Source organism: Haliotis rubra, unplaced genomic scaffold, assembly GCF_003918875.1.
Source record: "Haliotis rubra isolate DU_JTF1 unplaced genomic scaffold, ASM391887v1 Scf766, whole genome shotgun sequence".
Classification (NCBI taxonomy): domain Eukaryota; kingdom Metazoa; phylum Mollusca; class Gastropoda; order Lepetellida; family Haliotidae; genus Haliotis; species Haliotis rubra.
Window position 1 is genome coordinate 306,533 of NW_025767486.1, and position 14,807 is coordinate 321,339.

General features: G+C 41.5%; 1 protein-coding gene across 2 annotated transcripts in view; it reads right to left on the reverse strand.

The window, feature by feature from the left end:
* Window positions 1-1,176: 1,176 nt before the first annotated feature.
* LOC124260504 (neurochondrin-like) overlaps window positions 1,177-14,807 on the reverse strand; it is a 53,448-nt gene continuing 39,817 nt past the window's right edge. For both annotated transcript variants that reach the window (XM_046694834.1, XM_046694835.1), the window contains exons 10-17: window positions 11,618-11,806; window positions 11,097-11,215; window positions 6,222-6,699; window positions 5,676-5,799; window positions 5,466-5,549; window positions 4,517-4,678; window positions 4,179-4,395; window positions 1,177-1,432 (exon numbers count right to left, since the gene is read on the reverse strand). In XM_046694834.1, coding sequence (XP_046550790.1) covers window positions 1,387-1,432; window positions 4,179-4,395; window positions 4,517-4,678; window positions 5,466-5,549; window positions 5,676-5,799; window positions 6,222-6,699; window positions 11,097-11,215; window positions 11,618-11,806 — 1,419 coding nt within the window. In that variant the 3' untranslated portion in view covers window positions 1,177-1,386. The remainder of the gene's footprint in view (window positions 1,433-4,178; window positions 4,396-4,516; window positions 4,679-5,465; window positions 5,550-5,675; window positions 5,800-6,221; window positions 6,700-11,096; window positions 11,216-11,617; window positions 11,807-14,807) is intronic.

Below are 14,807 nucleotides of genomic sequence, written 5' to 3' on the forward strand. Positions count from 1 at the left end.
AGATATCATCGTCCAAAACGGAGCCAGAACACGTGTTTTGACAGGCGAGCGGATCTTCCAAATACAGCCGGGGTCACGGGGGTCATGTACCTTTTAAGAAGTTCCGGAGAAGAAATAGTTCCCTCTTTAAAAGGCTGTATCTCAGTTGTTCTTGGGTCTATGTTCAAAACAATTAGTGTTCTGGAATCACCAGGACATCATCTACCATGCTGGCACATTTTGGGAGCACATTTTGGGAGCAAACTACTCAGAAAACTGCTGAAAAACATGGCCAAAAACTGAAAACAAAAATAACTGCCAAACGGTACGTTTTAGCGACTTGACCCGTCCAGGCAAAATTGTTGGGAATTCGATTGTGCATCTGTACAAGAAATTTGGAAGTGTTGGAACAATTAGTTCTTGAGATATTTGCTGTCAAACGTTGAAATTTTGGAATTAATTTTGAATTATCTCCCCTTTGCTATTGGGCCAAGAGCCTAGAGATTTTTAAGGGGAATATCTACACCTCGGTGCGCATCTGTGTGATTTTTTTTGTAAGCGATTCGGAGCATTGGTTTAGGAGTTATGTTTGGTACAAAAATCGGCGGAATAATAAATAATAATAATAATAATAATAATCCGAACGATTACAATAGGTCTCCTCCTAGAGGCAAGGAGCCCTAATTAATTGACTTGGTGTTTTACAATAGGTCTCCTGCCTAGAGGCAAGGAGCCGAAAACACAATAAACTCTGATCACAGACGCCCAGTTCATTCAATAACTATTAACATCTTAACTTACGTCCATCAACAACACCTAGTGACAGTAATACACCCCACAACCTCATTCTCTACATTAAAGTCAAGAAATGTAAATGAATGAATCACACATCAGGAACTTAAAATAATGGAGAGTTACATGTGTACTGTCTTATACCATCTGTCACGAGGATAGTCTCCCATGTCATCTGTCACGAGGATAGTCTCCCATGTCATCTGTCACGTGGATAGTCTCCCATGTCATCTGTCACGTGGATAGTCTCCCAAGTCATCTGTCACGTGGATAGTCTCCCATGTCATCTGTCACGTGGATAGTCTCCCATGTCATCTGTCACGTGGATAGTCTCCCATGTCATCTGTCACATGGATAGTCTCCCATGTCATCTGTCACGTGGATACTCTCCCATGTCATCTGTCACGTGGATACTCTCCCATGTCATCTGTCACGTGGATAGTCTCCCATGTCATCTGTCACGTGGATACTCTCCCATGTCATCTGTCACGTGGATAGTCTCCCATGTCATTGTTTACATGGGTCGTGTCTCATCTGTTGCATTGATAGTCTGTTGCGGCAGGTTAGTGGTGTTGCAGCTGTTGATGGTGTTGTAGCTGTTGATGGTTGGCGACTTCACACATCAGTCAAGGCCTTCTCCAGGTCATCACAGTGGTACATGCTGCGAGAGATAAATACTTGAACTGAGCAATGATGATTGACAAGAGGGTTGACAAGAACACACTGGTTGACAAGAACATGCTGTGTTTGACTATATGGGTATGTGGTGGTTGACAAGAAAATGCTCATAGGTAACCTATAGAGAGTATAGGTAACTTATAGAGAGTATAGGTAACCTATAGAGAGTATAGGTAACTTATAGAGAGTATAGGTAACTTATAGAGAGTATAGGTAACCTATAGAGAGTAAAGGTAACTTATGGAGAGTATAGGTAACTTATAGAGAGTATAGGTAGCCTATAATCTATAGAGAGGAAAGGTAACCTATAGAGAGTATAGGTAAATTATAGAGCATATAAGTAACTTCTAGAGAGTATAGGTAACCTATAGAGAGTAAAGGTAACTTATAGAGAGTAAAGGTAACTTAAACTTATAGAGAGTAAAGGTAATTTATAGAGAGTAAAGGTAACTTATAAAGCATATAGGTAACTTATAGAGAGTATAGGTAACCTATAGAGAGTATAGGTTACTTATAGAGAGTAAAGGTAACTTATAAAGCATATAGGTAACTTATAGAGAGTATAGGAAACTTATAGAGAGTAAAGGTAACTTATAGAGAGTATAGGTAACTTATAGAGAGTATAGGTAACTTATAGAGAGTATAGGTAACCTATAGAGAGTAAAGGTAACTTATGGAGAGTATAGGTAACTTATAGTGAGTGAGTGAGTTAAGATTTTAAGTCACATCGGCAATATTTCAGCCATATCGTGACTAAAGCAAGTTATAAATCTATCAACAATTTACGTGAAATGATAAAATTCTGCCGACGAAGGACAGTAAAATAACTAGATTATCACAGATATACATGTAAAACTAGTAATTGAATCTAAAACATTTTAACTAAAGGGGACAACACAATATAAAAATGGGCTATAGATCGCTAACAACTGAAGTTAGATCACCATACTAGAGACCATGGGGACTTACAGTACATTTGCTTCCTGCATGGGCCCTAGCTGGATTCTCATCATCCCTTCAGCTGTTAGCAATTGAGATAAATCTAGCCATACGTTAAAATTACACATATTCTACGATTAAAAAATGGAAAGTTGAAATTTACTTTGAATGTTTTGGGACTTCACATTACCCTCTCGGGAGGACAATAATTTTACAGTACTTTAACCCCCTCGAGGATACAGCCACTAACAATCTGTTACTAATTTGAACTTCCAATCATAAAATATTTAGCTATTTACAAATCTGTTAACAAATCTAATTCTTTTAAAAAGGCAATAACTAAATGAGAACTAACATTATTAAAAGATCCTTCAATGTTTTGACATTAAAATATTTATCCCTTGTGATGGAATATTCAATGCAGTCAAGCAAGACATGCTTGACTGTGATCCTGTCATCACAAAGGGATACAAAACGGAGGATCTTAAGCCTTTCAATAAATATTCATGAGTATATCTGGTATGGCCAATGCGACATCGTCGATATAATGACCTCTTCAAATCTGGACTGACAACCCAAGTAGGTGTAACCAGTATGGGGTTTTATTGCATGTAACTTATTAATACCTACTTGAAGTCCCACTTCTTCTGCATCAGATCACGGATGTAAGTTCTAATGGCAGCTTTATAATCAGAGTATGGAATAAGAAGTGGTGTCACAGATTTGTTGAGTGCTGCCTTGGCAGCAAGATCAGCCATTGTATTCCCAGAAATGCCAAGCGTGGCTGGGTAACCAACAAAAGACGATGTCGCGCACTGGCCAGTAGCAAGCTCATTATACAATTCAATAATGTCTAATAAAAGTGGATGTTTACAAGAAATATTTTTAATAGCCTGAAGACATGAAAGGGAATCGGAAAAGATTATGTACTGTTTATGTTTAGGATGTCGTTGAATATATTTAAGAGCCGTTAATATGGCGTTTGCTTCTGCTGTAAATATAGAGCTGTTATCGGGTATTCTAGAAGATATTGTTCGGGATCCAATGACAGTGGCACATGCCACTGCGCCACCATCCTTGGACCCATCTGTAAATAAGGATTTGTATGTATTATATTTATTTCTTAATTGACTAAATTCTATAGGTAACTTATAGAGAGTATAGGTAGCCTATAATCTATAGAGAGTAAAGGTAAATTATAGAGCATATAAGTAACTTCTAGAGAGTATAGGTAACCTATAGAGAGTAAAGGTAACTTATAGAGAGTAAAGGTAACTTAAACTTATAGAGAGTAAAGGTAATTTATAGAGAGTAAAGGTAACTTATAAAGCATATAGGTAACTTATAGAGAGTATAGGTAACCTATAGAGAGTATAGGTTACTTATAGAGAGTAAAGGTAACTTATAAAGCATATAGGTAACTTATAGAGAGTATAGGTAACCTATAGAGAGTAAAGGTAATTTATAGAGTAAAGGTAAAGCATATAGGTATAGAGGCATATAGGTAACCTATAGAGTATAGGTTACTTATGAGGAATAGGTAACCTATAGAGGTATAGGTAACTTATAGAGCATATAGGTAACCTATGAGGTATGGGTAGCCTATAGAGAGTATGGGTAACCTATAGAGAGTATAGGTAACTTATAAAGCATAACTTATAGAGGTATGGGAAGTATAGGTAACCTATAGAGAGTATAGGTAACCTATAGAGAGTATAGGTAACTTATATAAAATCAGTCGATGAAATGGGCACTGTGAGGACTGAAAGTGATAGTATGTTGGTTCTTACTGGGCCAGCTCTATCCCCCTCTTTTCCCGGATGACGAGTCTGGCTGGTTTATCACGGGATGCCAGGGTCAGGATGAGAGACAGGAAGGCAGTCTCCGTGTCGGGATCCACTCCTTCTCCTTTTACCCCAAGTAACATTCTGATGAGCGCAGGCAGCCATCCGGACTTGAGAATGAGTTTGGCAACATCTTGGTACAGTGGTACCAGGGCACACAAACCTGTAAAACATGGACACAGATGTGTAAAACATGGACGCAGATGAGTAGAGACTGAAGGTCTATTAGAAGTGAAGCCTTACGTTGCACAGAGAGTGACGGTCCATTAGAAGTGAAGCCTTACTTTGCATGGAGAGAAACCACAGCTCAGAGATGTCCTCCCACACTCCACGATACGTCTCTGACACTCCCAGGGCGGGGGGCTTCTGACTGACACGACAGTGACACTTACTCAGGAAGCTGATACTCCCTGCCAGAAACTGGTCCCTCACCTCAGGCTGGATGTCTGGAAGATGAGGAAGTCAGTCATGATGTAACTCTGACATGATTCAGTCATGATGTAACTCTGACATGATTCAGTCATGATGTAACTCTGACATGATTCAGTCATGATGTAACTCTGACATGATTCAGTCATGATGTAACTCTGACATGATTCAGTCATGATGTAACTCTGACATGATTCAGTCATGATGTAACTCTGACATGATTCAGTCATGATGTAACTGACATGATTCAGTCATGATGTAACTCTGACATGATTCAGTCATGATGTAACTCTGACATGATTCAGTCATGATGTAACTCTGACATGATTCAGTCATGATGTAACTCTGACATGATTCAGTCATGATGTAACTCTGACATGATTCAGTCATGATGTAACTCTGACATGATTCAGTCATGATGTAACTCTGACATGATTCAGTCATGATGTAACTCTGACATGATTCAGTCATGATGTAACTCGGACATGATTCAGTCATGATGTAACTCGGACATGATTCAGTCATGATGTAACTCGGACATGATTCAGTCATGATGTAACTCGGACATGATTCAGTCATGATGTAACTCTGACATGATTCAGTCATGATGTAACTCGGACATGATTCAGTCATGATGTAACTCGGACATGATTCAGTCATGATGTAACTCGGACATGATTCAGTCATGATGTAACTCGGACATGATTCAGTCATGATGTAACTCGGACATGATTCAGTCATGATGTAACTCGGAGATCAGTCAGCAAGTCAGTGAATGACTTTTCTCTTATAACCAGTACTAACCAGTTCTGTGATTCTGGTGCCGAAGCAGCATGAGCCCAATGGTGACAAAGTTTCCCGACATGACCAGCAAGTTGAAGTCGTGCACTGAAATAGTAGAACCTGACAGTACATACCTGGCTATTTCAAAGCAGTATTGAATGAGATGGTTCAGGGTTGGGTTGGTTTGTCAGAGAGGGGTAGGGTCAGGTTGTTTGGGGTGTCGTGAGGTACCTGTTTTGGTGAGATAGTGGCAGACCAGGTCCAGCAGTTGGTGGAACTTGTGGTGGGAGGATGCTGTGGCCGGCTCGGTGACAGACAGGTTCAAGAATATCCCGCACAGGCTGGCGATACACTCCTACAACAGTTGTATCCATCGCTAGCTCACAACATCCAAAATAATACAATCATGGCTCATTTGATGTTGATAATAAATTGACTTGTCAATATTGATCAATTAATTAGGTCACCTCGGAAATGAATGACCTAAATATTACCTTGGGATTGAGTGACCTGAAAGTTACCTCGGCAATACATGACCTGAATGGTATTATAGCAATAAATTACTTCAACATTTATTTGGCAATGAATGATCAGAAGCTAACTGAGTGTTGACACTTTGGTAAGGAGTAACCGGACATTACCTTGATAATGCATGACCTCAACATTACCTTGGCAAAAAAATGACCCGAATATGAAATTTGCAATGAATTAACTGAATGTTAGGTCAGTAATGAATGACCTGAACATGACCTTGGAATTGAATGACCTTGGTGTTACCTTAGTATCTAGGTCATCTCTGTTGCCCAGGAAGTACATCATCTGTTGACGGAAATACTCCAGCAGAAACATGTGAATACCTTCACCCAATAAGATAGTCCGTGACTTGTCCTCTGCTGTAAGGTGGCAGAAACCAGGAAGGAGGAACCGCACCAGATCCACACCACAGCACTGGTCTACGCTGGAACACTGGTCAGAGGTGCAGAACTGGTCCGTACCAGGACACGGGGGGCTGTCTGCACTCAATACAGGATGTCCTTCACCCTCTGTAGTAGCTGAGTTGAGTGGGACAGATGTGTGATCTTGACCTTCAGAACTTGCTGTGTGATCCACATCTGTGTTCTCAGCTTTGACCTTCGGAGTAACTGCCTGCTGTGTCTCTCTGTGAGCATGGGAATCCAGTTTCAGACTGTCTAAACTGGGAGCGGTCTCTAATGTCTCATCCTGCTTTCCTTGAATACTTTGCACCTGACCCTTGCTGAAATGCATTGAAAATAAGGCTTGGTTTGTTGTCTTTCACAATAATAAGATTTCCATCCAAACATCCACATCTCATCAGCTGCCATTTAATCAGTCACCAAGTCTTACTCCTCACTTACTCTTCACACAAACTGGGAGCCTATGTTAATCCAGGCAATCAGTCACCAAGTCTTACTCCTCACTTACTCTTCACACAAACTGGGAGCCTATGTTAATCCAGGCAATCAGTCACCAAGTCTTACTCCTCACTTACTCTTCACACAAACTGGGAGCCTATGTTAATCCAGGCAATCAGTCACCAAGTCTTACTCCTCACTTACTCTACAAACAAGCTGGGAGCCTATGTTAATCCAGGCAATCAGTCACCAAGTCTTACTCCTCACTTACTCTTCACACAAACTGGGAGCCTATGTTAATCCAGGCAATCAGTCACCAAGTCTTACTCCTCACTTACTCTTCACAACAAACTGGGAGCCTATGTTAATCCAGGCAATCAGTCACCAAGTCTTACTCCTCACTTACTCTTCACACAAACTGGGAGCCTATGTTAATCCAGGCAATCAGTCACCAAGTCTTACTCCTCACTTACTCTACACACAAACTGGGAGCCTATGTTAATCCAGGCAATCAGTCACCAAGTCTTACTCCTCACTTACTCTACAAACAAGCTGGGAGCCTATGTTAATCCAGGCAATCAGTCACCAAGTCTTACTCCTCACTTACTCTTCACACAAACTGGGAGCCTATGTTAATCCAGGCAATCAGTCACCAAGTCTTACTCCTCACTTACTTACTTCACACAAACTGGGAGCCTATGTTAATCCAGGCAATCAGTCACCAAGTCTTACTCCTCACTTACTCTTCACACAAACTGGGAGCCTATGTTAATCCAGGCAATCAGTCACCAAGTCTTACTCCTCACTTACTCTTCACACAAGCTGGGAGCCTATGTTAATCCAGGCAATCAGTCACCAAGTCTTACTCCTCACTTACTCTTCACAAACAAGCTGGGAGCCTATGTTAATCCAGGCAATCAGTCACCAAGTCTTACTCCTCACTTACTCTTCACACAAACTGGGAGCCTATGTTAATCCAGGCAATCAGTCACCAAGTCTTACTCCTCACTTACTCTTCACACAAGCTGGGAGCCTATGTTAATCCAGGCAATCAGTCACCAAGTCTTACTCCTCACTTACTCTTCACACAAACTGGGAGCCTATGTTAATCCAGGCAATCAGTCACCAAGTCTTACTCCTCACTTACTCTTCACACACAAGCTGGGAGCCTATGTTAATCCAGGCAATCAGTCACCAAGTCTTACTCCTCACTTACTCTTCACACAAACTGGGAGCCTATGTTAATCCAGGCAATCAGTCACCAAGTCTTACTCCTCACTTACTCTTCACACAAGCTGGGAGCCTATGTTAATCCAGGCAATCAGTCACCAAGTCTTACTCCTCACTTACTCTTCACACAAACTGGGAGCCTATGTTAATCCAGGCAATCAGTCACCAAGTCTTACTCCTCACTTACTCTTCACACAAGCTGGGAGCCTATGTTAATCCAGGCAATCAGTCACCAAGTCTTACTCCTCACTTACTCTTCACACAAACTGGGAGCCTATGTTAATCCAGGCAATCAGTCACCAAGTCTTACTCCTCACTTACTCTTCACACAAACTGGGAGCCTATGTTAATCCAGGCAATCAGTCACCAAGTCTTACTCCTCACTTACTCTTCACACAAAGCTGGGAGCCTATGTTAATCCAGGCAATCAGTCACCAAGTCTTACTCCTCACTTACTCTTCACACAAACTGGGAGCCTATGTTAATCCAGGCAATCAGTCACCAAGTCTTACTCCTCACTTACTCTTCACACAAACTGGGAGCCTATGTTAATCCAGGCAATCAGTCACCAAGTCTTACTCCTCACTTACTCTTCACACAAACTGGGAGCCTATGTTAATCCAGGCAATCAGTCACCAAGTCTTACTCCTCACTTACTCTTCACACAAACTGGGAGCCTATGTTAATCCAGGCAATCAGTCACCAAGTCTTACTCCTCACTTACTCTTCACACAAACTGGGAGCCTATGTTAATCCAGGCAATCAGTCACCAAGTCTTACTCCTCACTTACTCTTCACACAAACTGGGAGCCTATGTTAATCCAGGCAATCAGTCACCAAGTCTTACTCCTCACTTACTCTTCACACAAACTGGGAGCCTATGTTAATCCAGGCAATCAGTCACCAAGTCTTACTCCTCACTTACTCTTCACACAAACTGGGAGCCTATGTTAATCCAGGCAATCAGTCACCAAGTCTTACTCCTCACTTACTCTTCACACAAACTGGGAGCCTATGTTAATCCAGGCAATCAGTCACCAAGTCTTACTCCTCACTTACTCTTCACACAAACTGGGAGCCTATGTTAATCCAGGCAATCAGTCACCAAGTCTTACTCCTCACTTACTCTTCACACAAACTGGGAGCCTATGTTAATCCAGGCAATCAGTCACCAAGTCTTACTCCTCACTTACTCTTCACACAAACTGGGAGCCTATGTTAATCCAGGCAATCAGTCACCAAGTCTTACTCCTCACTTACTCTACAAACAAGCTGGGAGCCTATGTTAATCCAGGCAATCAGTCACCAAGTCTTACTCCTCACTTACTCTACACACAAGCTGGGAGCCTATGTTAATCCAGGCAATCAGTCACCAAGTCTTACTCCTCACTTACTCTTCACACAAACTGGGAGCCTATGTTAATCCAGGCAATCAGTCACCAAGTCTTACTCCTCACTTACTCTTCACACAAACTGGGAGCCTATGTTAATCCAGGCAATCAGTCACCAAGTCTTACTCCTCACTTACTCTTCACACAAACTGGGAGCCTATGTTAATCCAGGCAATCAGTCACCAAGTCTTACTCCTCACTTACTCTTTCACACAAACTGGGAGCCTATGTTAATCCAGGCAATCAGTCACCAAGTCTTACTCCTCACTTACTCTTCACACAAACTGGGAGCCTATGTTAATCCAGGCAATCAGTCACCAAGTCTTACTCCTCACTTACTCTTCACACAAACTGGGAGCCTATGTTAATCCAGGCAATCAGTCACCAAGTCTTACTCCTCACTTACTCTACACACACAAACTGGGGAGCCTATGTTAATCCAGGCAATCAGTCACCAAGTCTTACTCCTCACTTACTCTTCACACAAACTGGGAGCCTATGTTAATCCAGGCAATCAGTCACCAAGTCTTACTCCTCACTCCTCACTTACTCTTCACACAAACTGGGAGCCTATGTTAATCCAGGCAATCAGTCACCAAGTCTTACTCCTCACTTACTCTTCACACAAACTGGGAGCCTATGTTAATCCAGGCAATCAGTCACCAAGTCTTATTCCTCACTTACTTCTCTCACACAAACTGGGAGCCTATGTTAATCCAGGCAATCAGTCACCAAGTCTTACTCCTCACTTACTCTTCACACAAACTGGGAGCCTATGTTAATCCAGGCAATCAGTCACCAAGTCTTACTCCTCACTTACTCTTCACACAAACTGGGAGCCTATGTTAATCCAGGCAATCAGTCACCAAGTCTTACTCCTCACTTACTCTTCACACAAACTGGGAGCCTATGTTAATCCAGGCAATCAGTCACCAAGTCTTACTCCTCACTTACTCTTCACACAAACTGGGAGCCTATGTTAATCCAGGCAATCAGTCACCAAGTCTTACTCCTCACTTACTCTTCACACAAACTGGGAGCCTATGTTAATCCAGGCAATCAGTCACCAAGTCTTACTCCTCACTTACTCTTCACACAAACTGGGAGCCTATGTTAATCCAGGCAATCAGTCACCAAGTCTTACTCCTCACTTACTCTTCACACAAACTGGGAGCCTATGTTAATCCAGGCAATCAGTCACCAAGTCTTACTCCTCACTTACTCTTCACACAAAGTCTTACTCCTCACTTACTCTTTCACACAAACTGGGAGCCTATGTTAATCCAGGCAATCAGTCACCAAGTCTTACTCCTCACTTACTCTTCACACAAACTGGGAGCCTATGTTAATCCAGGCAATCAGTCACCAAGTCTTACTCCTCACTTACTCTTCACACAAACTGGGAGCCTATGTTAATCCAGGCAATCAGTCACCAAGTCTTACTCCTCACTTACTCTTCACACAAACTGGGAGCCTATGTTAATCCAGGCAATCAGTCACCAAGTCTTACTCCTCACTTACTCTTATCTATGATTATTTATGGTATATGTTATCCAAAACTGCCTTGGTCTGGCGTCATGTGTGATAACCTGAACAAATGTAATTAACTAGAAGGAATGCTTGTCAAAAGGTTTTGACATTATATGTCTAGATATTACCATATATGTAGAAGGAATGGAAGTAGATTGTATATCTCCTCACGGAGTGCTGATGTCTCCTCTGCAAGCCATGCCCCAAGCACCCGCACTGATGCTGTCACTAGCAGGGATGTCCTGGGCTGCAAGAGATAATGTTTTAGCATGTTATCTTCTGCATTAAGACATCCCACAGCCCAGAGAGCATCAACTTATCTTACAATACACGTACAATATGAGTAGTCAGAGTACAATCTGTAACTAAATATCGGCATCAGTATCTTTAACATTGTACTTCAACAGTACTTTATCAGCATATGAAATAAGGCCTGTCCGACAGCCTGAGACAGGCTAGATTTCGGACGGATGGACTAAATTTACAGCTAGCCAGTGCGATGGTCTGGTAAATTTTTTAGATGTTCCATAAATCTGATTAAATTCAACATATCTTGGTGTCTGGTTAAATCCATTTTGGACTGGTAAAATTTGAAGGTCCATGGTATCTGCCCCTGTTCATACCAAAGCCATCGATGATGTTCACCTACCATCTCTATCTGCTGTTGTGAGACCTGTGACAAGAAGAAGATGACACTGTTGAATGCACCGAGCATGGCAGAGTGAAGCTGCAGCACCTGCTTCTTCTCCAGCCCCAGGGACATTCCGGCAGTCATGTGACCAATGATGTTCTCTAGGAGGCCATAACATGAACACACCACACCAGCTTTTCTCTTCACCTGCAATGACATAATGGTCACTGCCATTTACCTGGAATATTGCCGGGTCCAGCTTTAAACAAAAAAACAAAACATAGTGGTAACCTCCTAAAGCGTCACCACACAAATACATGGCATACTCCTAAAACACAAATGTGGGACATCCACAAGCAACATCCCCACATCAACATTTAACATCCTGTAGAAACATCCCCACACCAACAAGTAACATCCTGTAGAAACATCTCCACATCAACATGTAACATCCTGTAGAAACATCTCCACATCAACATGTAACATCCTGTTGAAACATCTCCACATCAACATGTAACATCTTGTAGAAACATCCCCACATCAACATGGGACATCCTTTAGAAACATCTCTACATCAACATGTAACATCTTGTAGAAAGATCTCCACACCAACATGGGACATCCTGTATAAACATCTCCACATCAACATGTAGCATCCTGTAGAAACATCTCCACACCAACATGGGACATCCTGTAGAAACATCTCCACATCAATATGGGACATCCTGTAGAAACATCTCCACATCAACATGTAACATCCTGTAGAAACATCTCCACATCAATATGGGACATCCTGTAGAAACATCTCCACATCAATATGGGACATCCTGTAGAAACATCTCCACATCAACATGGGACATCCTGTAGAAACATCTCCACATCAATATGGGACATCCTGTAGAAACATCTCCACATCAATATGGGACATCCTGTAGAAACATCTCCACACCAACATGTAACATCCTGTAGAAACATCTCCACATCAACATGTAACATCCTGTAGAAACATCTCCACATCAACATGTAACATCCTGTATAAACATCTCCACACCAACATGGCACATCCTGTATAAACATCTCCACATCAACATGTAACATCCTGTAGAAACATCTCTACATCAACATGAGACATCCTTTAGAAACATCTCTACATCAACATAGGACATCTTGTAGAAACATCTCCACACCAACATGGGACATCCTTTAGAAAGATCTCTACATCAACATGGGACATCCTTTAGAAACATCTCTACATCAACATGGGACATCCTGTATAAACATCTCCACACCAACATGTAGCATCCTGTAGAAACATCTCCACATCAATATGGGACATCCTGTAGAAACATCTCCACATCAACATGGCACATCCTGTATAAACATCTCTACATCAACATGGGACATCCTGTATAAACATCTCTACATCAACATGTAACATCCTGTAGAAACATCTCTACATCAACATGGGACATCCTGTATAAACATCTCCACATCAACATGTAACATCTTGTAGAAACATCTCCACATCAATATGGGACATCCTGTATAAACATCTCCACACCAACATGGCACATCTTGTAGAAACATCTCTACATCAACATGGGACATCCTGTATAAACATCTCCACATCAACATGGGACATCCTGTATAAACATCTCCACACCAACATGGGACATCCTGTAGAAACATCTCCACATCAACATGTAACATCTTGTAGAAACATCTCTACATCAACATGGGACATCCTGTAGAAACATCTCTACATCAACATGGGACATCCTGTATAAACATCTCCACACCAACATGTAACATCCTGTAGAAACATCTCCACATCAACATGTAACATCCTGTAGAAACATCTCCACACCAACATGTAACATCTTGTAGAAACATCTCCACATCAACATGTAACATCCTGTAGAAACATCTCCACATCAACATGTAACATCCTGTATAAACATCTCTACATCAACATGGGACATCCTGTATAAACATCTCCACACCAACATGGGACATCCTGTAGAAACATCTCTACATCAACATGGGACATCCTGTATAAACATCTCCACACCAACATGGGACATCCTGTAGAAACATCTCTACATCAACATGGGACATCCTGTATAAACATCTCCACATCAACATGTAACATCTTGTAGAAACATCTCCACATCAACATGGGACATCCTGTAGAAACATCTCTACATCAACATGTAACATCCTGTTGAAACATCTCCACATCAACATGTAACATCTTGTAGAAACATCTCCACACCAACATGGGACATCCTGTAGAAACATCTCTACATCAACATGTAACATCCTGTTGAAACATCTCCACATCAACATGTAACATCTTGTATAAACATCTCCACACCAACATGGCACATCCTGTAGAAACATCTCTACATCAACATGGGACATCCTGTATAAACATCTCTACATCAACATGGGACATCCTGTATAAACATCTCCACACCAACATGGCACATCCTGTAGAAACATCTCCACATCAACATGTAACATCCTGTAGAAACATCTCTACATCAACATGGGACATCCTGTAGAAACATCTCCACATCAACATGTAACATCTTGTAGAAACATCCCCACATCAACATGTAACATCCTGTAGAAACATCTCCACATCAACATGTAACATCTTGTAGAAAGATCTCTACATCAACATGGGACATCCTTTAGAAACATCTCTACATCAACATAGGACATCTTGTAGAAACATCTCCACACCAACATGGGACATCCTTTAGAAAGATCTCTACATCAACATGGGACATCCTTTAGAAACATCTCTACATCAACATGGGACATCCTGTATAAACATCTCCACACCAACATGCAGCATCCTGTAGAAACATCTCCACATCAATATGGGACATCCTGTAGAAACATCTCCACATCAACATGTAACATCTTGTAGAAACATCTCCACACCAACATGGGACATCCTGTATAAACATCTCCACACCAACATTTAACATCCTGTATAAACATCTCCACACCAACATGGCACATCCTGTAGAAACATCTCCACATCAACATGTAACATCCTGTAGAAACATCTCTACATCAACATGGGACATCCTGTATAAACATCTCCACACCAACATGGGACATCCTGTAGAAACATCTCCACATCAACATGTAACATCTTGTAGAAACATCTCCACACCAACATGGCACATCC